The sequence below is a fragment of the Rhincodon typus genome, chromosome 16 (genome assembly GCF_021869965.1).
Source record: "Rhincodon typus isolate 14 chromosome 16, sRhiTyp1.1, whole genome shotgun sequence".
NCBI lineage: Eukaryota > Metazoa > Chordata > Chondrichthyes > Orectolobiformes > Rhincodontidae > Rhincodon > Rhincodon typus.
This window is the reverse complement of record NC_063347.1, coordinates 22,515,461-22,542,727: the sequence shown is the minus strand read 5'-3', so window position 1 is coordinate 22,542,727 and position 27,267 is coordinate 22,515,461. Positions and strand designations below refer to the sequence as shown.

The 27,267-nt window shown below is 38.0% G+C and overlaps 1 protein-coding gene across 1 annotated transcript in view; it reads left to right on the top strand.

Moving 5' to 3' along the window:
• efcc1 (EF-hand and coiled-coil domain containing 1) overlaps positions 1-26,970 on the top strand; it is a 66,052-nt gene extending 39,082 nt beyond the window's left edge. The window contains exons 2-7 of the mRNA XM_020528116.2: positions 8,147-8,292; positions 11,142-11,277; positions 17,071-17,236; positions 17,896-18,054; positions 18,329-18,398; positions 23,268-26,970. Of these exons, the coding sequence (XP_020383705.2) occupies positions 8,147-8,292; positions 11,142-11,277; positions 17,071-17,236; positions 17,896-18,054; positions 18,329-18,398; positions 23,268-23,401 (811 nt within the window). The 3' untranslated portion in view covers positions 23,402-26,970. The remainder of the gene's footprint in view (positions 1-8,146; positions 8,293-11,141; positions 11,278-17,070; positions 17,237-17,895; positions 18,055-18,328; positions 18,399-23,267) is intronic.
• Positions 26,971-27,267: the final 297 nt, after the last annotated feature.

Here is a 27,267-nt window from a genome sequence, read left to right as displayed (position 1 = left end):
CATCCTGGCCTCCTCCAGTGTTACAACGATGCCACCCGGAAACTGGAGGAACAGCACCTCATAATCCGCCTTGGAAGCCTACAACCCAGTGGTCTCAATGTGGACTTTACTGGCTTCAAAATCTCCCCACCCCCCGACCTCATCCCAAGACCAGCCCCCTTCTCATCCCCGCCTCCTTGACCTGTCCGTCTTCCCTCCCACCTATCAGCTGCTCCCACCTCACTGACCAATCCCCACCACTGCCTACCTACACTCACCTTTACTAGCTTCATCCCCGTCTCCTTGACTGGTCCATCTTCTCTCCCACCTATCCTCTCCACTATCCACCTTCTATCACCGCCCCCCCTTTCTCTTTATTTCAGAGCCCCTTCCTCTCCCCCATTTCTGAAGAAGGGGCCAGACCCGAAATGTCAGCTTTCCTGCTCCTCTTATGCTGCCTGGCCTGCTCCACACCTTGTTATCTCAGACTCCAGCATCGGCAGTTCCTACTATCTCTATTAGAATCATATCCTTTTTATTATTTGATAGGATGTGAACACGCTGACAAGTTTAGCATTTATTGCCTGTTCCTAATTGCCCTGGGGAAGATGATGGTGAGCCACCTTCTTGAATACTGCAGGTTATGTGGTATAATACACCCACAGTGCTATTAACGAGAGGTTCCTAGATTTAACCCTATTGCCAGTGAAGGAATGCTGTATATGATGGTGTGTGACTCAGAGAGGAAATTGGTTATGGTGATGTTCTCATGTGTCTGTGTTCTTGTCCTTCCAGGTGATAACAATTGCAGGTTTTGAAGGTGCTCTCAAAGGAGGCTTGATATGTTGTTTCAATGCATCATATGAACGATACACATTGCTGCCGCCATGCACTAGTGTTGGAGGGATTGAATGTTTTAGCTGGTGAATAAGGTGCTGATCAAACAGGTTACTTTGTCTTGGATGGTTTTGCGTTTCTTCCATAGTTTTGTATGAGGTGAGTAACTCACCCACAGAAATTCCAGTCTCTGACATGGCATTGTAGCTTGCTGTGAGGAACCCGTTCAATGATATCTTGGGGCTCAGATGATCAGTCTGTAAAAACCACACTCCTTTGTGCTGGCGTGACTCCAACCTGTGAGGAGGTTTCCCCTGAGTCTCATTGACTTCAGTTTTGCTAGGGCTCCTTGATGCCATACTTGGTGAAATGTTGCCATTTTGTCAAAGAAGTCACTCACCTCAACTTTTTTAAATTGATTTTCAGTGTTCATCAAATTTAATATTGTTAATTAAATAATAAATAGTTTTGTATTATTTGTTGCAATCATGAGGTTTATATGACTATCATGTTTTGGGACTGTGCCTTAAAATTTGGGGTATAATAAAGAAGTCATTTGATTTATGTCGAAACCTGCCCGACAACCTAGTAAAAACCGAAAGAACTGTGGATGCTGTAAATCAGCAACAAAAACAAAGTTGCTGGAAAAGCTCAGCATGTCTGGCAGGATCTGTGAAGGAAAACACAGAGTTAACGTTTCGGGTCTGGTGACCCTTCCTCAGAACAGACAACCTCGTTGTTTGATTGCTGGAGATTAAAGGGGGACAGATTGTTTTACTGGTAAGACATTACAAAGTGTTTATATGTGAAGACAATGACATCAGCCTGTCTACTAACAGGAGGTAGACTATCAGTCTTCAAAGTACCAGAAAAGTGTTGAGAATGTCCAGTTTTAATAATCGTTCCTTAAACTGTCTGTTCACTTCAGCGATATGAGAGGTTGTGTTCACAAGGAGACCTAATTACCATCTCCACCTGGATACAAGTCTCAAGTGATTCACTTCACAGTGTCAATAGGCTTTCAGATGGGAAGGGATCATTGTGATATATAGTTATAGGCTTTCCGAAAATATCAGTGAATATCACCGACAGGTTAGTCTGCTAGAGTCTGAGTGAGAAAGCTGCTAGAGACTGCACATCTGTATGGTTCATGAGTTGATGGTAGCTTGCACTTGGTTTGAAAAGACCAAATTTCTGAAAAGTTAAAACAAAGCTGAAAGATTCACCTAGCTGGCACTAGTAGGAGAAACTCCAGTAATACCCTCAGAGTGAAAGGCAGTTCTTGAGTTAGAAGTTACCAAGTTGAAAAAGTAAAAGAACTGAAATAAATCTTTGGAAGCTAAAAATCATTTCAGACATTTTCTTGGGAGTACTAAGTGTGTACTAAGGGAGAGTGTAAAGCATTACTGTGAAGTTTTTTTTCCCTGATTGTGCTTAAATTAAAGGGAAAAGTTCTGATCCGTGGTTGTCTGGGAAAATATTACTTAATTGAGATGTTTAATCTTGTGTTGCAGTCATCGTCTTAAAATGTGAAATCTTGTCATGTTATCTATTCAACTATTACTTGGAAACTTGAATATTTTTTAAAGTTATTGATCTCTAAATAGATTGTACTACATTTTCTGAATAATCCTAAAGGTTATTTTGAATTCAGCTTTTTAAAGAACTCTTGAAGTATTGATGAAACTATTTCTACCACCTGCTTTCCTCATTGATTGCACTTGCCTTATTATGCTGCAAGCATAACTTTCTAGCATTATCTCTGATGTATAACTGCTGCCTTGGAATTCCCTCTCTTATTAAATCTTCTGATGTGAAAAGTGGCTGTCAAATCACCGTCTATTTCCATCTATTTGAAATTATCTTCATGCACCGGTGGTAAAAGCTATAAATTTTCTGGCTGGGATTTCAGTTGGTTGATTAATTTTCAACAGTCAAACAGTGATACAGAGAATTTATAAGGATGATTTCATTACCTCTAACACAGAATATTAGGAAATTAATGGAACTTAAATATTTAAAAGTGTTGGATGAAGAAGGTGATTTAAGGAAAGATGCAGAAGTAGATTTTCAAAGTCCTTATGAGTTCCTATCTTGTCCATTTTTAGTGGACATTGAAAAATTACAAATATAAATTTTCAAAAATGTCAGATGGAGTAGTTCTGTAAGGTAGAAGTTGCACAAGAGGTTGTATTACCAGGAGCAAACAGGAAAGACTGAGCTGGAATCGATGACTGTGAGATAAAAATCCATTGCATTATAGTGGACATCTTGCAGGCTTGGGGAGTGTGTGGATTGCAGCTTGTGGAATATGCTTGCAGCTTAACATAGCATTCTAACAAGGAAAAGGAAGCTAGAGGGACTTGGTGATTGACAGTCAATCCTTATTTTAACTCTTTATATTTGAGTGAATGAAAAATACTGTTTATGGGTACCTCATAATCCAATTGAGAAAGAAAAAGCAACATAAAATATTGCATTCTTATAATTCCAAGAAAATTAGTCAAATTCATATGATGAACTCTGAATCGAAATGGTCCTAATTTGATAAAGAAACTTGAAGGCTTTTGAAAAATCACCAATAAAATTCTGATTCTAACCTACTCAAAATACATTCAGTTACACAATGTTGAAATCAGATCAACCATATCTAATGGGGAGTTGAGCTAAGCATTGCTAGTGTTTTAGGAGTACAGTCTTGGAGTCATAGAGATATACAGCACAGAAACAGACCCTTTGGTCCAACTTGTTCATGCCAACCAGGAATCCTAAATAAATCTAGTCCTATTTGCCAGCATTTGGCCCATATCCCTCTAAACCTTTCTGATTCTTATACCCATCCAGATGTCTTTTAAATGTTGTAATTGTACCAGCCTGCACCACTTCCTCTGACAGCTCACTCCATACATGCACCACCCTCTGCATGAAAATGCTGCCCCTTATTTCCCTTTTAAAATCCTTCACCTCTCACCTTAAACCTATGCCCTCTAGTTTTGGACTCTCCCACCCCGGGGAAAAGACCTTGGCTAATTTACCTTATCCATGCCCCTTAAGCTTTTATAAATCTCTTTCAGGTCACCCTTCAGCCTTTGCACATGCCAGGGAAATTAGCCCCAGTATACTCAGCCTCTCCCTATAGCTCAAACCCTCCAGCCCTGGCAATATCCTTGTAAATCTTTTCGGAGCCTTTTCAAGTTTCATAGCATTCTTCCTATAGCAGGGAGACCAGAATTGCATGCATTATTCCAAAAGTGGCCTAACCAATGTCCTGTAAAGATCCAAAATGTTGAAGATCCAGACAGATTTTCATTTTAAAAGAAAATCCAAGTTAGGCTTTTAGACTTGCAAATTACATGATTAGGTGCAGAGCTTGGGGCTGTTTCGCAATGAAACACCCCCAAATTGGGAGAATATTGAATGAATTTCTTCCCTGTACACAAGCTATTCTTGTGACCTACTTGTGATCTACAACCAGTAGAAATTGGATTGAGAACTCCAAACTTTCATAACCAATGTCATATTGATAATGAAATTACCATAATGCTCTAAAAGAAATAATGAAATTTACCAGCTGAAGTAATTTTTCTATGAAATGAAGACAAAGTTTTATAAACCTTTATATAGATATCAGCTGAATTTTGAAGCATTTGAAGCTGCAGACTTTATTTGCACTTTAGACTCAGGGAAATAATTCTACAAATTTTAGAAACAACTTTATTTTAGACCCATTTTATCCATGGATTCAACCAGTAGCAAGGTGAAAGGACAACATGCTGTAGATTTGCTTTAGATTTTTTTTTATTAGCAAACATATCTAAGATCATTTCCTAAGATCAAGAGCATAATAATCCATCAGAGTTTTAAATTATTCAGTAAAACATTGCTCTAAGGTACTTGTTAAATATTGGAAGTTGTTCTCATTTTCCATAACAAGAAAAGGAATTATTTATCTTATAATGAATTGCTGTTACTAAGGGGAAGAATGTTGGTTAACTTGGCTGTTAGTTTGCTGCTTCAAGCCTTCATACAGTCTGAAGAGCATTAATTAAAACACAATTAGTCATGGATAATATTTCAGAAGCTATCACTTTACACTCTTTCATTCTCTCTGACATATTTTTCAAAGTCTAAAGCAGCTTACTTTTACTGCACAAAAGAACAAGAGAGATATTTGTCTCTCACTATGGTGACTTCACTCTGCTTAAATTCGGATATATTATCAGAATCTCCAGCGGTTCTGAATGTCATCAAAATGAGGTCCTGATATTGCCACATGAATTTTATCCTTACTGCTGCCACTGGTTTTGTTAATAGTTGAACTGATTACTTGTTAAATATTTTTATAGAAGATATTACCTGCCACTTTTGACAAGTTTAAGTTTGTTCTATAGCTCGTTCAAGAAAACAATATTAATGTCAATTAACAGTAGTTGTGCTCTGCCAGTAGCTTAACAATGGGATTTATGTCAAAAGGAGTAATGCTTGGGCGATTTAAGTCATTGACATTTTTTAAACTATCTACGTGACAGAATTAACCAATATTTGAAAGCATTGATGAATTCTGAATCCACATGTAAATTTCACGAACCTGATATTTCGCTTTCCTTCCCATTTTCTTTTAAATATGCAAAATCTTTCACCATTTCCTGTTAAATATCTACAAGTAAGTGAAAATACACAATGAAAGTATGGACAGCATAAAATTGCCATGACTTCTTGCTAAAGAGTGAAGAAGTTCAATCAATTCAGCATGTTCTAATATCCTAAATATTTGTGTTATGCCTTTAGTGGCACTCAGTTAATTTTAGGATAAATTCTGACTTGGCAGTTTTGATGAAGTCTCACTTTGTAAAGTACAGGTAGTAAGTTTGATATTGGAGGATAATTATCATCACTGTTACAAAAATGCGAATGGCATATGGAGGGAGGGTTCAATGCGAGATGCACATTTTCTGTACGGTAGTGGTAGATTCCCATGATTTTATTATATCTCACCTCATTTTGCCTGTAAAAATTCAGCAACAAAATTTTTTTCTCAGTATTTATCATGTCTCTCTGTTGCACCATTCTTTTTCTTAGCATTTCTCTGTCCATTTTCTTTTTTTTATTAAACTGTGTTTTTAGGAACACTCAGCATTGAATCTCTGAAGGCAAATATCAAACAACTGGACTGACCTTGGAGCTGGAATGTTCTAAATTCATTTTACTTTTCTGTACTGCTTTAGTTATTGAAGTGTGAGCTTCCAAATCCAACATTTTATGCTCCTTTTAGTTCCAAATCAGCGTGAAGTCTTCATAATTTTCCACTGGATAATTTCTAACACTACTTTATTAATGCTACTGTCTTTTAGCCTCAGTTGTTCAACTGTACTGGTGAATTTCCCTCCCTTCCTCCTCCTCCCACCAACAATAGTTAATGCACTGGCACCTGCAATAATGGACGATGAGTGAAAGAGCTCCATGGTTTTTTTCTCATTTTCATTTTATTTCTATTTCATACATTCCACAATCTTTGTCTTTATTATTAAAGGATTATCTCTTCTGACTATTCCCTAAAGCAATTCTCAAAGCAGGGAGGATTTCTTTCCTGTTTTCTATTTCTTAGGATATTGGATTGAAAGTTTGATTTGAATCACTAAGTACATTTTGTAATGTTTTTAAAATAGTTTTGGTGTTAAGTCCACCAGCAGAAAGATTACACAAGACATAATTTTTCATGATATATATATATATATATAAAGTAAAGCAGAAACAAAAATTAAGTGGTTAATGTTGGATTTAATTAAAATAAAAATGTGTAGTGGAAGATGATGATGTAGTGATAGCGTTATTGGGCTAGTAATCTAGAGAACTGGACTAATGCTGTGGCGACATGGGTTCAAATCCCACCACAATAATTGGTGATATTTTAATTCATTTATTTATAACTTTGGAAAATTAAGCTGGTTTCAGTATTTTTGATCATGACAACTATCAACTGTTGTAAAATTGGGTTCTGGTTAACTTATGTCCTTTAGGGAATGCACAGCAATGTAGTTGACTCTTAATTGCCCTCTGAAGTGCCTAGCAAGCTACTTAGCTCTAGGCAAAAAGGGAAGGGCAACAAATGCTGGGTTTGCCTATTTGCCTATATCCCATGGCAGAATAGGACTTCAAAAATAAACATCAGTGTGTTAATGCAACTTGCTAGCCTTGGTATGTCAGACAGAAAAGAGGAGCCAATGTCCACAAGCAGGTTGAGTTCAGAAGAAAATATCCTCACCAGCAGAAGGACAGTTTAAGTTTTGGAAGGCTTCAGGCCATCAGAGCTGAAACAAAGTGTTAAGCTTTTCTAGCAGCCCTTTATGTATTAGAGTTAATTGGAAAAAGTCAGTGAATTAATCTGTATCTGTGTCTCATGGAGAGAACTGCTGCTCCTGCATGTGCTGAAAGGAAACACTCATGACCTCATCTGATGAGTAAGAAATTTTAAAGTGAAGATGGAAGAGATACTTCACGGATGTTGAGCATCTGTAAAGGATAAAGCTGGGAAAAAATGGTCGAACTTTTCTTTTTGCTGTTTATTGTAAGATCTTTCCAAATTTTTGTGTCTATACATATTGCTATTTCTGTGTAATAAACTTATGTATTTTTGTCAAAAAATACTTTGACAGCGATGTGTGAAGATGCTCAGTAACTCATCGCCACAGTAACCAAATTGCAAAATGAAACTTAAGGTTTCAAGCCAGGTTTTATTGAGGGGAGTGGTTTTGTCCAGTATTGACATCAGTTTGGATCATTACAATAGTGTGCACTTTCTGTATAACATCAACAGCTGTATAAGTTAATTCAATAGCAGTTGTTTTTTCTGTTTATGTGATGTGTTCTTGGTAAGAGTTGTTTTATATGCCAGGGTGTGAAATTGTTTGACTTTTCATTGAATGAAATGTGAGTTTCAACAACCATCTTATCAATAAGTGCTGATTATCCACAGACAGTTTGCTTTTTACTTTATCTTGAAGGACTAATTGTTACACCTAGCAATAACATTGTCATTTTAACAGAAGCTTTAAAGTCTACCAAACTATAGAAAAAAAATATTAGTCATTTATAAGGCAGTATTTCATGATAATAAAAATGACAAAATTGTAAATTAAGGAGGTTCAATGCAGTTTGCCAATTCTTCTTTAGCATACTTAGAATCAAAGTTACTAGTGTTAGATGTTTCGTAGATGTATGTATTTAAAGACCAATGAAGGGTAGAGATCGCCCAAAGAGCTCACAAAATAACCAAAATAAACTTAAAGGGGTTTGTTTATTTTTCATGTCTATTTTCTTCTTTTCCTTACAGATCAGAGGTCCGAAAGCTTCAATTCCTGCAGCCAAATGCTTCAGAACGGAGGCCCCCTCTTGCATTGTATGAGTGGAAGGCTTGTCCACCTGTGCACCAGGAGCAACGATCCCCAACAGGCGATACAGAAACACCAACTTACAATGGTAAGAACAATTAGAAAATGTAATATTCATATCAGAAAATCTAACATACATTATACGGTGCTGTCATATTTCTGTTTCTTTCAACCTGTTTTCCATGTTTGATTATCTGATTTATTATGTTTAGTTTTAATATTTTTCATTTTCTGTGACCATTTAAAAAGATGTTCCTCATTCACACATTCGAAAAGAGAAGACATTCATACAATGAGGCTGAGCTAGAATTAGACCCAAGCTGGGACAGTAAATATTATTGTCTAAGCTTACATTACCCAAAGAAGAGTGGAAAACAAGTTCAGGCAGGTTGCCCCATAAATTGTTGGCCAAATTTAAAGCATTACTCAATACTTGGGGAATGCACACTATCCAGGTTTTTTCATTGTTGTTTCAAGTGCCTGATTCCAAGGAGATGGCTTCTCTTTGTTTGTTCTATTGTGGGTGTTCTCAAATTAGGATGCTAGCCTGCATTTGTAATTTAAGTAGACACCCTGAATAACAATGAAATAATGAAGTAATGATTTTTCCTGGCTACTTGCCACAATGTGATTGATAGTTGCCTCCCCAGAAAAGATCTGCTATGCTCACTTCAGTGCAAAAAAGAGTCATCAGTCCAATTTGTTTGGAGCTAAATACACGCTTAGCTCTGTGAAGCAGTCTATAGAATGTCGTATTTGTATTGTCTGTTTGTACACAAATCTAATGTTCAGAATCTGCAAACTCAGTTACCATAATGAACATCATTCCATCAAATTTAACTGTTTTGCTTTAGCAAGTCGTTGCTACCATTGTGTGGCTGCTTTCAATGTTAATATTTCTTTAACATGATACTATATCTGGCACATAACAACTTGACTGCCACCTTGTGAAGTATTTTTGTGTATTCAGACCCTCTACTGACATATTTTTCATCTGCAAAATATACAGAATCTGATGTGATGGTCACATAGTTCAGACTCCACCCTAAAAATACAATGAGCCTAATTTTGGGGTTTCTCTGCACTGGTTTGATAAGTGTTGGATAGACATGTGAAGGAAGGAAGAGAAAAAAAAATGATACTTTCAGACAAATTACAATTTTGTTGAAACTTTGATGTAAATCTATCCTGTGCTTACTGAAGAATGGTTGATAGAGATAAAATCTTCATGATCTCAGTCTTGAAATGAAATAATATTAAAACCCAGTGAGCAAAAAGCAAACTTCTGTGCAAGGAATCATGGTTCAATGCGAAAGATATTTTTGAAGGAAGGCAGAAATGCTTCAAATTGTACCAGACTACACTACCTTTGCAGGAAAGAATGTATCTAATTAATTCATACATACGAATACAAAATTGCCAGTGCACTCCACACCATTCTAATCTAATTATTATGCTTGCATTGTTAAGATACCAAGCAAAAAATAATGAACCTCATAGCGAAGGAATGAATATCAACATTCATTCTGAGAAAAGTTGAAAGGGATAAGGGCTTCAGGATTGTTTGAAGCAAATAGTTGAAGAACAAATGTTCAAGAAAAAGACCAGTTAAATTTCATTTGTACTGTAGTCTGCTTAAGATTCATTCAACATTCAAATAGATTATTACTGTCAATTAGAATATTAGCATTGGATGTTGTCTGTTGCCTGGCTTTGAAAGAAAAGCTGTAATTTTGTTCAGAGTAAATTAAGCAATAGAGGCCAGAATATTTCACCTGTGAGCACCATCATGACTGACTTTAAGGTTCAGAACAATTCAATCTGTATTTTTATTTATAGTAATCAAATCAATAGCCTATGTAAATAAACAGCAGGCATGCATATGTACCTGCATTAATGATTGACAATCCTGATTTATGCAATAATTTCAGTGTTATACTGTAGGAAGTGCAGGACATCTGTGCTAAATTTAGGATATCGTTTCATGTTTCATTTTTTGAATCATTAGATTCCAGAGAAATGTGCAAATTATGTTTACTGTACAGTTATTCCAGCTAGTGAAATACACAAGACTAAATTAGATACCATTTGAAACCACTCAATGCACAGACTGTTTCATCATATAAAGTATGTCACAGCAACCGTACATACACTTGTGTTGAATAATTATTGAGTTCAAACATTTGCTTCTTTGCTGCCAAATATCATTGTCAGCTAATGAGGAACATTAAATCACTTGTGTACCTTAACTAAGTTTAGATATTTGTTAAGTGAGATAATGAACATCTTTACATTATAAAAACCGAAAGAACTGTGGATGCTGTAAATCAGACGAAAATAGCAATTGCTGGAAAATCTCAGCATGTCTGGCAGCATCTGTGGACAGAAATCAGAAATCACTTCAGGTCGAGTGACCCTTCCTTTTTAATTTGCACATGATTTCTTCTCATCTTTGTTTTAAATCTGCTACCGCTTATCCTGAAACAATGACCTCTCATTCTGGATTGCCCCACATGAGGAAACCGTCTCCCTACTTCTCCGTTACCAATCCCCCTTAGCATCTTATATACCTCAGTTAGGTCTCCTTTCATTCTTCTAAACTCTCGCGAACACAGGCCTAAACAGTTCAATCTCTCTCCAAAAGACAACCCCTCATGGGGTTAACACATGATAAGTCTGATTAGTTCGTATTTATTATGTACTCATAGTGAATTAAGGCTGGTAGCTCACAAATTAACAACTCATAAGAACTAACGAAATTTCATAGGATGCTTTGGGAAAATTCTGTTCATTAATAATTCAATTTTTGGCTGGAAGAAAAGTGCAAGAAAATTCCTAGAAAACTGAATAGTACAATCTTTATCTGGCCTTGAAATGTCACTACAATTCAAAGAGATTAAGTAGAATAAAAGTTTTGCTTCCCTGTCTATCTACTAGTTGAAGAGCAGCTGTTTCGTTCAGTAGAGGGACAGGCAGCCTCGGATGAAGAAGATGAGAAGTGGACTGAAGATCAGAAGAGTCAGGTGAAGGAATTGAAGAAACTTCTGACCAGACTTTGTTGCTGTGGGAATGGGTAAGTTGGTCTTTCAGACAATTGAACTTTTAGTTACTTAGTTGCATTAGATATCAGATTACCAACTTATTGTTGAAATTTAACTAGAGTCTTCCTTCACAGTATCTGTGTAGTTACCTTTCTTTTGTATCCTCCAAATACATAGATTATGCAATCTTAAATATTGCTAATTCTGTCAAATTCTGTAGGTAACATGCATATATCTACATGATATAACCTGGGTTTCTGAAACAGCTATTTAAGATAAGAACAGTTTCATTGTGCGATTTAATATAGACAAAGTAGTGAACAAAATTATCTGAATTATTTAAAATCAATGCTAATTGATCCCAAAACCACAAGAAAATATAATAGGATATTTTTCACAATTTGTCAGATGAACATTAAACATATCAGAAGAATGGAAAGAGTTATAACATTGAACCTGAAGATAGAAATTCATGTGATTAAAAGCAGTAGACTTTTTCTTTCAAAGTTACTGATAAAAATATATTGTTTTACAAATTTTGACTGTGCTTTTGATCCCTTCTCGTTATTTATCAATCGTGTAAGTAGTGTAAAACCATAACCTTTATGAAAGATCGGATAGTTGTGGAGCAGTCCCTGGACCTAAAGAACGTTGATCAATCAGTTAGGCTTTAGCAACATTCTCATAACTTCTTGATACTATCCAAAAAAATACCCTGAAAGAAAAGTAAGTTAAACTTGCAAATGACGCATATTGATCCAACTTCTATTGGATACCTCAAAACGGAGCTCCAGTATGACCAGTATGTTCATAAGAAGTTGAGAGCAGTGTTCCAGTTAGATTAGTAGATTATGTCACTTCCTTGCAATATTTAATATTGGCAATAATTTGCTGTGGCAGGATAAGAGACAGCGTCTGCTATTGGTTAGGTTTGCCCTTAATAGTGATGATATTTTGTGCAGTAAATTGCTGAAAGTATGTGCTGATAACATAACGGTAAGGGACGAAATTGGGCATCTGAGACCTGAGTAGGCCAACAATTGCATAGATAATCAGATTGAGAGATTATGCACAAATCACTGGGTCAAAATCCTGGAGCATACTTGAACATACTGGCTGTGTTGGAGCTCCACTTTGAGGTATATAATAGAAATTGGATCAATATGTATCATTCAAAGTTTTATTTATTTTTCATTCAGCGTATTTTGTGGGAAGTATCAGGAAGTTATTGAACGTTGCTAAACCCTGGAACTCCCTCTTGAAAGGTGTCTACAGCACATTGGCCTGCGAAGGTTTGGGAAGGTAGCTCACCACCATTATCTCAAGGGTAACTAGGGATAGGCAATAATGCAGGTCCGGCCAGTGATGGTCACATCTCATTTAAAGATGTATCACTACAAGAATAAAGCAGCAAGTACTTAACACTGAAAGTGAATGAAGAAATGCAACTCGCCAGATACACTCCTGCTTGTTGGTGGGTTTTTGAAGCACCAGATATTAATGAGATGCGAATGCATGGAGATAGGGTTCTTGTCACCTGCTGACAACATAATCAACCAGCCACCTGAGGAAGGGAAAGTTAATTGGTCAGATGTGATTTTTGACTTCTTGCCTGATTGAGTTCACCCTCTGCCATTCTACTCCGTATGGTAGGGATTGGAAGTATCCACCCAAGGACTGAGCTGGAATTTCAAAACAGAATGCATAAAGTCAGTGTCAAATCAGACACAGAGAAAAAAATGAAGAAAAGGAAAGAAAAATATGATTAAGATAGAGAGAAAAGAAAAATAATTGAAGTACTAATTCTTAAAATCTCAAACAGTTAAAATATGAAGGAATGAAACTTCACAATTGTAGTAGCTTATCATGAATGCCAGAGAAGTTGCTTGACAATGATTATCACTTATGTTATTAAAAAGGCACTTAGACTGAAATGAACAAGATTTGCAATTTTATGACAGCTTTGGGACATTAGAACTAGGAACAGGAGTCGGCAATTCAGCTTCTTAAGCCTGATTCCCCATCTAATACAATCACGGCTGATCTGATCTCAACCTCAACTCCAATTTTCTGTCCATAACCCTTCAGCAGATTACTAATTAAAAATCTGTCTATCTCTTCCTTAAATTTACTCACTGACCCAGCATCCATCGCATTTTGGGGTAGTGAATTCCACAGATTCATGACCATTTGGGATAAGTAATTTTTCCTCATCTTTGTGTTAAATTTGCTACCCCTTATCCTGAAACTATGACCTCTCATTTCTGGATTGCCCCACATGAAGAAAAATTCTCTACTTCTACGTTACCAATCCCTTTTAGCATCTTAGATATCCCAATTAGATCTCGTCTCATTGTTCTAAACTCCAGTGAGCGTAAGCCTAAACAGTTCAATCTCTCTCCAAAAGGCAAACCCCTCATCTCTGGAATCAATCTAATTAACCTTCTCTGAACTGCCTCCAGTGTAACTACATCTGTCCTCAAGTAGGGGGAGCAAAACTGTATGCAATACTCCATCTTACGAATGCCTTGTGAGTTGCAGCAACACCACCCTATTTTATACTCAATTCCTTTAGCAATAAATACCAAAATTTAAGTAGTAGTTACATATTAGTTTTCTGCAATTGATACATGAGAACACCCAGATCCCTCTGTGCCAAAGCATTCTGAAGTTTCTCTCCATTTAGATAAATGTCTTTCAATTATCTGACCAAAATAGATCACCCACATTTATCCACGTTAAACTTTACTGGCCAAATTTTCGCTCATTCACCTAACCTATCCATATCCATCACGGAATCAAACCTTCAATCCATGGACTCTATTTACACAGACCGCTGCAACGGAAAGGCAGCCAACATCATCAAAGACCCATTGCACATGTTAATGACCTCCTAAAACCTCTTCCGTCAGGCAGAAGATACAGAAGCCTGAACACAAGCACAAACAGGTTCAGCAACAGCTTCTTTCTGGCTGTTATCAGACTGTTGAACGGACTCTAGCCTCAAATAATGTAACCTGCAATGTAACCTGTATGCCTCTAAGTCTTTTTGATCTGTACGTCCTTTGCTTGCTGTGATCTGCCTGTACCGCTCGTAAACTAAGATTTTCACTGTATTTCGGTATGCGTGACAATAAAATCAAAATCAAATCAATTTTTTAATTTCTTATTTATTCATTGCAGCTTACTTTCCTACCTATTTTAGTGTCATCTGCAAATTTGGCCATAGCACATTCTATCCCTGCATCCAAGTCATTAATATAGACTATAAATAGTTGGGGCCGGAGGACCGAACACTGTGGCATTGTACTACTTACAAGTCACCAACCAGAAAAATACCCGTTTATCCAACTCTCTTTTTTCTGTTGGTTAACAAAATCTCTATCCAAGCTAATAAATGATTCCAACCCCATGTGAACTTACCTTTTGAGTGGCACGTTATCAAATGCCCTCTGGAAATCCATCCTAGTCCATCTTGCTACATCGACAGGAACCCCATTATCGATTTTGCTTGGTACATCTGCAAAGAACTCTGGAAAATTTGTCAAACATGATTTACCCATTATAAAACTATGCTGACTGTGATGGATTGCATTTTGACTTTCCAAATGTCCTGTTATTACTTACTTAATAATGGTTTCTAGCAATTTCCCGATGACACATGTTAAACTAACTTGTCTGTAGTTTCCTACTTTCTGCCTCCCTCCCTTTTTTGTATGAGAGCATCATGTTAGCATTTTTCCAATCCATTGGCATCTTTCCTGCATCCAGGGAGTTTTGGAATATTAAAACCAATGGATCAGCGATCTCTGCTACCGCTTCCTTTACAACCATAGGATTTAGGCCATCAGGTCTTGGAGACATGTCTGCCTTCAATCCTAACAGTTTGCTTGGTACCTTTTCTCTAGGGTAATGACGATTGTTCCAAGTTACTCCTTTTCTCTGCATTGCCTGCTACTATTGGGATGGTACTAGTGTCTTCCATCATGAAACTTGAAGCAAAATTTTGGTTTAGCGATTTTGCCATTTCTGAGTTTCTCATTTTAGTCTCATCCTCCAAGGAACCAACATTAATTTTAGCTGCTGTCTTTCCTTTTATATACTTATAGAAGCTTTTGCTATCCATTTTTTATAATTTTCACTAGTTTTGTTTCATAATCTACCTTTGTTCTTTTTATTACTTTTTTAGTAACCCTTTGTCAATCTTTAAAAGTTTCCCAATCTTCCAGCCTGACACTCACTTTTGTAATATGGTATGCCTTAGGTTTTGCCTTTATAATATCTTTAACTTTGTTGCCTGGTCATGGATGATTTATTCCCCTCTTACCATCTTTCTTCCTTTCTGGAATATATCATAGTTGGGAGCAATTGAGTATCCCCTTAATTAACTGCCACTGCTCAACTGTCCTACTTTTTAGTCTTCCCAACCCATCCACTGGAGCCAGATCTGTCCTTGTGCCTACAAAATTTCCTTTCTTTAATTGCAGAACATTAGTGTGGGACTCCAGTTTCTCACCATCCAACTGAATTTGAAATTCTAGCATGCTATGGTTATTCTTCCCCAGAGAATCATTTACTATGAGATCATTTAGTGTGTATATACTATATCACTATTATGGATGGCACCAAACCTGGTGGTATAGTGGACAGTGAAGAAGGTTATCTAAGATTACAAAGAGATCTTGATCAACTGGGTCAATGTGCCAAAGAGTGGCTAATGGAGTTTAATTTGGATAAATGCGAGATATTGCATTTTGGTAAAACAAAACAAGGGCAGAACTTATATAATTAAAAGTAGGACCTTGAGAAGTAATTTCGAGCAAAGAGACCTAGGGATTCAGGTACATAATTTTTTGAAGTTTGCATCACATATAGATAGAGTGGTTAAAAAGGCATTTAGCGCGCTTGCCTTCATTGCTCAGCCCTTTGAGTGTAGGAGTTGGGACATTATGATGAGGTTGTACAGGACTTTGGTGAGGCCTTTTCTGAAGTACTGTCTCCAGTTCCGGTCGCGCAGTTATAGGAAGGATATTATTGAAGTGGGAAGCATACAGAAGAGATTAACCTGGATGTTGCCAGGAATGGAGGGTTTGAGTTATAAAGAGAGGCTGGAGCGTAGGAGGTTGAGGGGTGGCCTTATTGAGGTTTATAAAATAATGAGGTGTATGGATAAGGTGAATGGCAGGTGCCCTTTCCTTCTGGTGGGGAATTTCAAACCTAGGGGACATATTTTTGAAGTGAGAGGAGAAAGATTAAAAAAAAACAGGAGGGGCAAGTTTTTTACAGAAAGAGAAGTTCATGTGTGGAATGAACTTCCATACGAAGTGATGGATGCAGGTACAATTATAACATTTAAAAGACATTTGGACAAGTACATGAGTAAGAAATGTTTGGAGGGATATGGGCCAAGCGCAGGCGGGTGGACTAGTTTAGTTTGGCATTATGGTCATCATGGACTGGTTGGACTGAAGGATCTGTTTCTGTGCTGTAGGACTCAATAAATCTTTGACTCTATGACTCTATCTGTTACACAGCTACAACAGCTTCATGCCATTTAATGTTTTTGAATGGTTAGCCGGACAGAAACATATGGAACTAACTGGGAGTGTTGCATTTCAAAGAGCAACTTTTGGATTCCTGCATTTAACTGCCCTACCTTGCAGTTACTATTGCATTAACATATGAACAACAAGTACAATTACGTTCAATGTTATTTTGTATTATTATACAATTTTTCACTTTTCAATTAACAGTTTTTCAATTTGTGTGCATGCACAACACGTTTCATCTCACGATAGTTTGATTCATGTGTTATATTTTCACAGTTGTGATGATAAGACTATTAAGAAGCTACTGTCAGAATTTGGGAACATAAGGAGTGATGAAAGCAATAGCGCAATTCTAGAACTGGTTGAGAAAGTGGCAAAATTAAAGGAGCAACTGGAATTAAAGGAATATAAAACGCAGCAAATGGAAACGAGCATGGATCAGGTAAAAATTCTGAACAGCATGATGCTTTAATTTAATGCCCACTAAAAGTACATTTAATGGCAAAAAATAATGGTGTGCTGTTTTCATGAAAAAGTTTTTGGTAAACATTTAGAAACGTATGCTGCAATGATGTAAGTTATGTCAAATGCACCATTTTCTTATTGTGAGGGATATCCGTGCTTTTCATTGTCGTCAATATTTTCAGGATGAACCGCTGCAGCCCCAGTTCTTTCAAACCTATTTTACCAAGCCCTGGGATTCTACCTTACTACTGCCAAATCGTAGCACAATTCCCCATTGCTTCAAAAGTGCTGGCCAGTTCCTAAGTGCAATTAAACTTTATTCTGGGGATTGCTATACAGCTCTGATTGATTCATTTTGCGCACTTTAATGTGCATTCTTATTACATGTAAAGGAATAAAAATTAAATATCCAAATAAGTATGTAACACATCCATATTTAGTTTCATTCAGTAGTAAATGAATTGTAAAATTAAATTCCCAAAGCACAGAATGGAATTTCTGATTCACTCCTGTAGTCGCTGTCATCCCCTAAAAGCATCAGAAATCTTTGTTATAAAGCAGCAAATCCTCTGATCTACTGTGTTATTTTTGTTTAATTTAAAAAGCTCAGCTTTTTTTCTCATTTGTACTTTTCAGCTGAAAGGGTCCTTACTGTGTGAGTTACAGCGGAAAGTAGATGAGACAGAGTTGCTTCAGATGGAGCTGCAGATGTTAGAGACAGAGAGAGTGCGACTGTCACTAATTGAAGAAAAGCTGATGGATGTATTACAGCTCCTCCAGCAGCTACGTGACCTTGTGAGTGAATGATGCTCTGACAATTTTCAGTAATTTACTGCAATAGTCTCTCATAATAAGGAAAAGCTCATTTCCAATTGCACATTAGCAGTGATTGATATTTTTTAATATCTCCTAAACTTTAGAAAAGACATAGGCTGAAATGCCTATGTAGAATCAAATGTGCTGGAAGGTTATTAAGAGCAATTTTCAAGATGCTTGAAAGCCAAAATGTTAGAGTAAATGCATTCGCATTTTACAATGTAGTCAATAAGATGTTATTTATTTTATCTAGAATGTGTCTAGGAGATCACTAGGAAAAATCTTGCTCAGCACTTTGGAGTCCTGCAGTAACCCTCAACATGGTGAGTTAATAATTTATTTTCAGTTCAATACATGCAATAAGTACATGGCTAAACAGTTGATTTATTGGACAAGGTGGCATAAAAATCAAACAAAGACACTGAATGGGCAGAATTTTTACTGACCTGTCCTGTAGTGAATGAATCAATTGGAAAGTCAAGGATTTTCAACCCATCATTTAAAATTCTCTCAGATTCTTTGTATTTTAATGATATTGGTTATTAGTTCCCCACCCGTAGGCTCAGCCTGATTGATAACTGGGCTATAAGGCAGGTCAAAAGCATGAAAGTAGGAAGCATCAAATCCATGAAAGTAGGAATATCCATGCTGGGAAGATAGTCAACGAGAAGGGGAGGTAGACATGCCAGAGTGGAGTTGACCAGAAATGGGGAAAGTCTGGGGGGTTTAAAGGTGTGTCGCGTAAGAGGGTAGAGACCAGAGGCAGGGGACAACCAGAATAGGGAAGACTAGACAGGGCTGGCAATTCCAGGGTTGAGAAGAGAGCTCAGTTCCTGAGTAGAGGAAGGTCATAGTGGTTAATTTGCTACTTACTAGTGAACCCAGCAGCATGGGAATTGGTGGCAGGGGTGCAGGGGTTGCGGATTGATCAGAGCCCAGTGGTGGTGGAATGTGGGGAATGGGAATAATCAAAGTCTGATGGTAGCAACAGAGGAAAACTACTTCTTGGTCAGGCTTTGATCACAGTAGGTCACAGTCCCGATCGAAGAGACTTCACATGTTGGCATCTGTATCCGGGGTAAGGGTGAAAGCAGTTACCTGATGAATCTATCAATTCTCACCTTTAAGAAGATGCCAGATTAACCAACACTCATTAAATGCAGCTAACAGCAGTAAAAGATCAAAAACGGAATGGCAATGACATTCTTACCCACATTATCATTATATAAAGCTGTCATCTACCTCCTTGGGTTGAGTTGTACACCAAAGCTTGAATTAACACTGAGAAAATGACAGGCTGGAAATGGGCTTGGTTTGGGAAACAGATTTCTGAAAGTGGCATAGTGACATTACCAAATGAGTAATGTGGTGATGAGGACTAATAATCAACAGTTCAAATCCCACCATAACATCGTGGAAAGCTAAATCCAGTTAATTAAATAAATTCGGAATAACAAGCTAGAATCAGTAATTGTTACCACTTAACTGGTAGACCATTGCAAAAACTTTCCGGTTTACCAAACCTTTTAGGAAGGAAATATGTTGCCTTGACCAGATCTGGCCTATATGTGACCATGACAATGTGATTGATTCATAACTATCCACAGAAAAATCCTAGAACCCATTACCTAACAGCACTGTAGATGTACCTAACGCTACATAGATTGTACTACAGACCAGCTCACCACCATATTCCCAAGGACAGTTATGTTGGGCAACAAATGCTGTTCTTGTCAGCGATGCTCATATTCCATTAACAAATTGATGGGAAAAAAGTTGGGAACCTTATTTTCAGGAAATTTGAAGCCCATAGAAAGGGTCCAGAAATGATTTACTGTATGCTTAGCAAGAAAAAAAGCCTGGAACACCCTCCATAACAGCATTATTGGAGTACCTACAATAAATGGACTGCAGCAGTTCAAGGAGGGAGCTCACCACCTAATTCTCAGGAGCAACTAGGCATGTGCAATAAATACCCAACGTCACCACATCCCATGAATGGAATTTTTGAAAAAATGTGATTTTTCAGTTTTGTGGAGTGACTGAATCAGTTGGCTTCTGTCTCCTTAGAGCAGAGAAGGAAACGAGGACATGTGGCAGAGTTGTTAAAATCATGAAGGGTTTCCATTTCATAAATAGGGAAAAAATATTTCCAGTGATAGAAAGGCCAGTCACCAGGGGACACAAACTTAAATTACTTGACAAAAAACCAGAGGTGACATGAGGAAACATTTTTTGACACAGGTGATGGAATTTCCTCAGAAGGTGGATAGTCACATTGCCAGTCCTAAAAGCAAAACTTTATGCCATGTTGGAGATCAGTGGGACCCTGGGGGGTATTTGACTGGTGGTGTCAAATGAAAAGACTGTGTAATTGAGAAGATCTGTCCCCCTTCTAGAGATGGTAGCCCAGTCAGGCTGCTGGCAGCTTGGCATCCTCCAGAGCTTCACAAATAGAGTTGGACACTGCGGAGGCTGCAGGAAGAAGAGGGCAGCCCCGTGTTGAGATGCCCTCACAGGTCAAATAACATTTTTTTACTCAATGTGCCAAGTCCAGGCAGGTCTCAGAGATTCGAGTACTGCAACTTCCAATGGCACAGTTTAACACAGGGGTGCCCATTATTGTAGGGAAGCCCACTGTGGTCCATAAAGCTGCCATAAAAGTGACTATTGTTTATCCGCTCTGAGACCACCTGGCTTTAACAAATGGTCTCATCGTAAGATGGCAGCCCATCCCAAAACAGCTAAAATGCCAGTGGGCTGAGAAGAGACTGATACTAGGCCACTTAATTGGCTATATTGTGGGATTCAATGCTGCTGAGGATTCTGCTACTGATAAAATTATGTGACATAGAAGGAAAACATTGGACTTTCCTCTCAACATTGTCAACTGATTTTAAGTGGGCCTCACAGCCTGTCTCTAGAGAGCTAGTAAATTCCAGCCCACAAACCTTTTGTGCTCTGGAAGGCACTAACTAAAAGGGTGGTGTGAGTCATTCCATAGTAACATTCAAAAGAGAATTGAATAAGCACTTGAAGGAAAAATGATTACAAGGTTTTGAAAAGGAGCAGGGATATGGGATTGATGGGCAGTTCTACCAAAGATCCAGCACAGGCATGACAAATTGAATGGCTTCCTTTGTGCTTGTGATTCCATGATTCTAGAATGCAGTTAGTATACCATACAGCAGTACAAGGAGAGATTTTTCTTCTGCAGCACAACATCAATGGAAAATTAATGGATGTTACGTCTTGCATTCCGGGATTACTTCAAGTACATAAACAGCTGTAGAACTATCCAGCCAGACAGGATGTTAAGTAATGGCATTTTTTTATAAAAGGTATTCAGGTTAACATAAAACAGACTTTACTGATGTTGACATCCATGGTTTTGTCTAGTAAGTCAACAGCATTCCCATTCTTTGTTTTCCATTGCTCACTGATCAGTTTGATTATAAAGCAGTAATGCATTCACAACAGCCTGTGACACGTGATTGTATTCTCTAAAACTCCTTTGAGATATTTTAATGTATTTTTTTTTCTCTCTGGCACTGGTCTTGCCACATCTGCACCCTATTTAGGCTCCACAATCCATACATCATCCCCAGCCCCTGAGACAAAGACCGCTTCTCAGCTTCTGCCAATATTGTTCTTAAATATTCTTTAAGAAGTTTGGAAGATTGACAGCTCAGAACAGCTGAGTTTGGGAACTCAGCAAGTGGGAAATCCCAGATACAAACTCAATTTTTAGCTTCCTCTACATGTCTGTTCATTTTGTAAGTTTAGTCCCTCATTATCTTGCTTATCTAATCTTGTATTTTCATGAAATAATTTGCCAAGCAGAGGTAATTGTAGAGTAAAATGAATAGATGCAAATGTTCTTGCCAGTTTTTAATACATATCATCATCTGCCTTTTCTTGCAATGGCATCATCTTGACCTCAAATGATTTTTTTTTTAATTCAAACCTTATAATCTAGATTAGTGTGCTTGGACAAGCAGGGTATAAGGAATGCTGCATTGTTGTTGGGAACCACCCTTCAAATGAGATGTTAAAACCGAAGTGCTATCTGACCTCATGGCTCAGCTGAGTATTAAAGAGTCAGGAAAACACATCAATGATAAACAAAATACTTTCACAACGTTCTGGTCAATGGAGGAAAATATGCCAATAAATGCCAGGAATCAACAGAAGGCATATTAAGAGAAATTATCAAACTTTTGGTCAAAAAAGTAAGCTTTGAGGTGGCTTTTGAAAGGGAAATAAAAATCTAGAGCAGCAGTTAAGCAGCTGGAAGTCAATAATGAGACAAAGAGACTAGGGGCTTTCACAAAAGGTCAATGTCCTAGAGTGTGTGGGAACCTTCAGAACAAGGATGACATTTGCTCATGCCAAAAGCCTGAACTTAAAGTCTTTAATGTGAAGAGGCCATTGTACTGCAGCCACACATGGTTTTGGGTGACCAGTAAATTCTCCTTCGCTAAATGGCTGCCATGGGGACATTAGAAAGATTGATTGTTAGCTTGTTTGGCCACAGTGTGGCCATCACATCCTAAACTGAGATTTGAACCCCAAGCTTCAAGTCCAGAGGTAGGGATGCTACCACTGCACCACAAGATATCCTTTAGTTGAGGAGTGGTGTACCACAAAAGGAGCTTGCCATGACAAGGACGGTGTCAATGGAGATGGATTATAAGAGATTTATGGAGGATAGCTGAGCAAATGAATTTTGAACATACAGACCAAGGGGGGAGAAGGGAATGTTGAAATTATCAATGATTAATTGGTTTTTCATATCAATGTTATTTATAGGACCATGCTGTATGTAAAATACCTATTCCATTTTATTTTAAAATAAATCATGTCATGGAATCAGAGTCATTATAACATAAAGAAGAGCTGCTTGTAAACCAACTCCAGTACTTTGAATTTTGATTTTCAATAAAATTGTCTCTTGGGCTTCTTCCCACCATGAAATGTTTTTGGTTTTGGTTATGTGTTCACATTTAACCACGTCCTTCTCTGCCCCCATAGTCAGTCAATTTGGAAGTGTTTTCATTGTGTTTATGAAAATCTGTGAAAGAAAGACCTTTGCAGCATCCTAATGCAAAAAAAAACGGATGGTGGGCAAATCTGAGAAGTGAGAAAAATGATAAAGTATGTCAACAAAAAAAACTTCTTAATTCTTACAGGAAAGGCTCATATCCTGGAGGTTTTGAATGCCCTGTATCGTGAACTTGCTGCCTGCGAGCTTCTATCTGGAAAGCCTTTGGAAAATACACAGAGTCATCAATCCCTCGTGAATCCACTGCTTATATCATGCTGATGACCTGCAGACTGGCTTTTCCTTGTTAATCATCGAGCACTTCAACATTTCCTATATATCTACAATTCCAAAGCAAACTTGTTAAAATGAGATGTGGCGCCTTATTTAACATAATGTTAAACTTGTCACCTAAATTAAGTTGCTTCAGTAGACAGACTCTATATGGTGTTTGTTTTTAATGGTTAATCTTTAGTATTTGAAGATGCAAGTGCTCAAGATTTATTCATGAAATTGCATTTGACAAATGCAGTGGTTCAACAGAAATAGTTGTGTCTTTCAATACTATTACATGAACCACAGAAGTATTAAAATAAGGAAGTCCTCAATGTCGGTTAGAATTTATAATAGAACATGCCACATTAGATTAAATGGATCAGACTATGTGACAAAAGTAAGTTCAGTAGAATTAATTATCAATAGAAAAGCAGCTGTGAAATGAAATGTTGCAGCCATAATCTAGGTACATTATGGCATGCATCAGTCAAAACTGAGAACAACATATTTTTTAAATATCAGGTAAATGCTGATAGTCCAATTGTTATTATTACAGCATTGTATATAAATATATATATTTATTCCTATGCCATATTATGCAAGGAAACATATGTGGCGAATTTGAAGAATGGCATAGCTCTGATTTAGTAATATTACAAGTTATTCATATGCTTTTAAGTAGCTGCAACTAACATTTGCAGTTTGTAAGCAGAAAAAAGCAAACTCCAAGCCACAAAGATAATTTTGATTCCAGCAGGTATTTCCATTGATCCTGGTAGCCAACAAAGGTTAAATTAATTGACACCGCATCAGTATGATGTGATCTCTGGAACTGAAATCATGTAACAAGTCTGTACTGCACTGTTGTTCCTGATACTTCTCCATGGTTGCTGTGAATTTGTCAAAAAAATTAAGGGAGCTTTGTGCCTGATGGTGTGAATAACCAAGCATTAAGGCACAACCACAACTTCTGCCTCCAAACAATTCAGCTAATGGCAGGTTGCCTTCACAGTTTTATTTTGGCAACAAACAGTGACTGAGACTGGCTCCAGAGTGACTGCACAGTCTGTCTGAAGCTAAAGCTTATGGGTGCTTGGCCCTACTCATGGCTTAATTCCCCAAATGAACTAGTGAACAGCCCATCTGATTGCTTACAAAGATATGTTCAGACATTTGCAAAGCGTAACGTTTGTAGACAAAATTAACTAACACTTAGTTGGCTTGTCCTGAACTTGGGCCAGTATATTCCGTGGTTTACCTTCAGGAGTATGGTTGAAAGCTGTATATTAAAGGATTTGTACTAACAAAGAGGAAGTCTGAAATAGAAAGTCCTTGGTTGAAAACATAGACAAGACTTAAGAATGTTGAAAGGAGTAGTTTATATGTGCAAAGTGGCAGTTGGTTTGTGTACACTACCAATCAAACCTCAAGATACATTTCTAAAATGAAGCCTGTGTTTATATTAACATCAGAGAAAATGGACAGATGCAAACATATTGCCAACTGCATTATCTGCCTTGCACTTTGAGAGTGAGACAAAACATATCCAGGCCTTTATTTTATATCTGTGTGACTTTTGAAATAAATGCAACAGCTTTTGTTTTCGCTGTCATGTTGGATCATTGTTTGCAGTGGGTATTGTCAGTTTGAATTAGCCTTTCTTGTCACGTGCACTCCCAATGAGTGCAGTGAAATGTTTGTAATGTCGCCTCTCAGCGCCATCTTAGTTACAGGGTACCTAGGTTCAGGATACTTAAGTATGTGTTACAGACTTGAGAGATTCACAAATAAAAGTTCAGCATAAGAATAAAGGGAAAGAAGCTTTACTTTGAAAAGTACTTGTCTTTTAACAAACTCTGTGCCAGTTTTCAGACAGCCAGGCCAAGTGTATAAGACATACTGGGCATCAATCCTGGAGGCCTCACTTGCAGTCCCCAAGGGACTTGCCACCTCCCACACTGGCCTGTCCTGGGCCTCACCTCTGGGACTCGCCTGGACTTGCTACTACCACACCGGCCTGTCCTGGGCCTCACCTCTGGAACTCACCTGGACTTGCTACTACCACACCGGCCTGTCCTGGGCCTCACCTCTGGGACTCGCCTGGACTTGCTACTGCCACACTGGCCTGTCCTGGGCCTTGCCTGTGGGACTCACTGGGCTCGCTGCCCTCGTGCCGGCCCTCTTCGGTCTGTGGCAAGATCCAAATCCAGTCTCCATAGAAAACAGAAGTGGTAATAGATATATGGTAGACACATTAGATATCTCCAATATCACTTCCACAACAATAGAAAAAATGGATTTATTTTCTTTGGATTAAGTTCAGGGAATTTCATGCAAGACACTGCAGTATGTCATGGTGACTACACTCAACAAGGTAACTGTGAAAAATCAGCATGCTGCCAATAGCATTGTTTGCTTGTTATCCTTTTCATTTCCTAACTCCCTGTCTATGCTTTCCTTACTTTAAATATTTTATTGACAGCCACATTTTACTTTTTGCCCTCTGAGGAAGAAAGATGCTAAAACTTAAGTAACTAGGTAGAATATGACCATTAGTTTGCCTATTTTACAGCCAAAAAATGGATGAACAGAGGGCCAATATCAGGGACCAAAATCCTGTGCTCCAAAGAGACTTCAAAATAATTTTTGGTTCTGTCATTTTACAGGTGTACAGGCTAGCTACCTAAAACCAACATTAGGCTCCATGCCTATGCTAATAAGGATATTAAAACAAGGACCCTTCCAAGATATTGAGTTGCCGTTGGCACAGTAATCTTTTCTTAGGTATGTTGTAGAACCAACAGAAGCGAGAGTGCTTCACAGCACTACCAAGATGTACTGCTAGCTCTCTTTCATCCCTCTTCCTATTGTTCAGTCACAGGAACACAACGTATGTGCAGGAGTAGAACATATTGCCTGTCAACCTTCTTCTGCCATTAAATATGATCATGGCTGATCGTTAGATTCAACTTCCCACCACACTCCTGTGACTTACCCGAGAGTCACTACCTGTGAGGCATGTGGCCTTAAATTGTTCCATTGATAATGGGTGAGTTTCCTCTCAAGTACAACATATATCATAACTCCCAATAACAATGTTAATACAATCTGAAACCCACTATCAGGCTGACCTCCAGGCTTCTCGTTTGGAGTGGATGCTTCATGAACATTTGGTCTGTAAGCAGATCAAAGAAGAAATTCACTTTCTTCACCCTAACCCTAGTAATGACTCCTTTTTGATGTCAGTATAGGCTGTATTTTACTGGTGGAGAAAAACTGAACTTGCTGGAAATTTTCAACACATAGGCAGCATTTGTGGCATAATTGGTACATTATGTCTGACTTGGAGAAAAGTGTGTCATACACATTGGCAGGTCAAATGTGAAAAATATCTGAGCGTTTTAGTGTATTAACCACTCATAGTTCATGTTCAATGCCTAGAACTATAGCTAAAGTGAACAGTGTTCTAGAATATATCATTACAGGACACGGGCCAGCATTGTGATTCAGGGATTAACACTGCTGTCTCACAGTGCCAGGAACCCAGGTCCAATTCCACCCTTGGGTGACATCTGTGTGCAGTTTGCGTGGTGTGGGTATCCTCCAGGTGCTCTGGTTTCCTCCCAGGGTCCAAAGATGTGCAGGTTATGTGGTTTGGCTGTGCTAAATTGCCCATAGTGTCCAGGGATGTGCAAACTAGGTGGATTAGCCAGGGAAATGCAGGGCTACAGGGATAGGGTTGGGGGGGATGAGTCTGGGTGGGATGCTGTTTGGAGGGTCAATGTGGACTCAATGGAACAAATGGCCTGCTTCCACACTGTAGGGACTCTATGACAAAAGGGATCACAAAATGACTGAGATTAACTCAACGA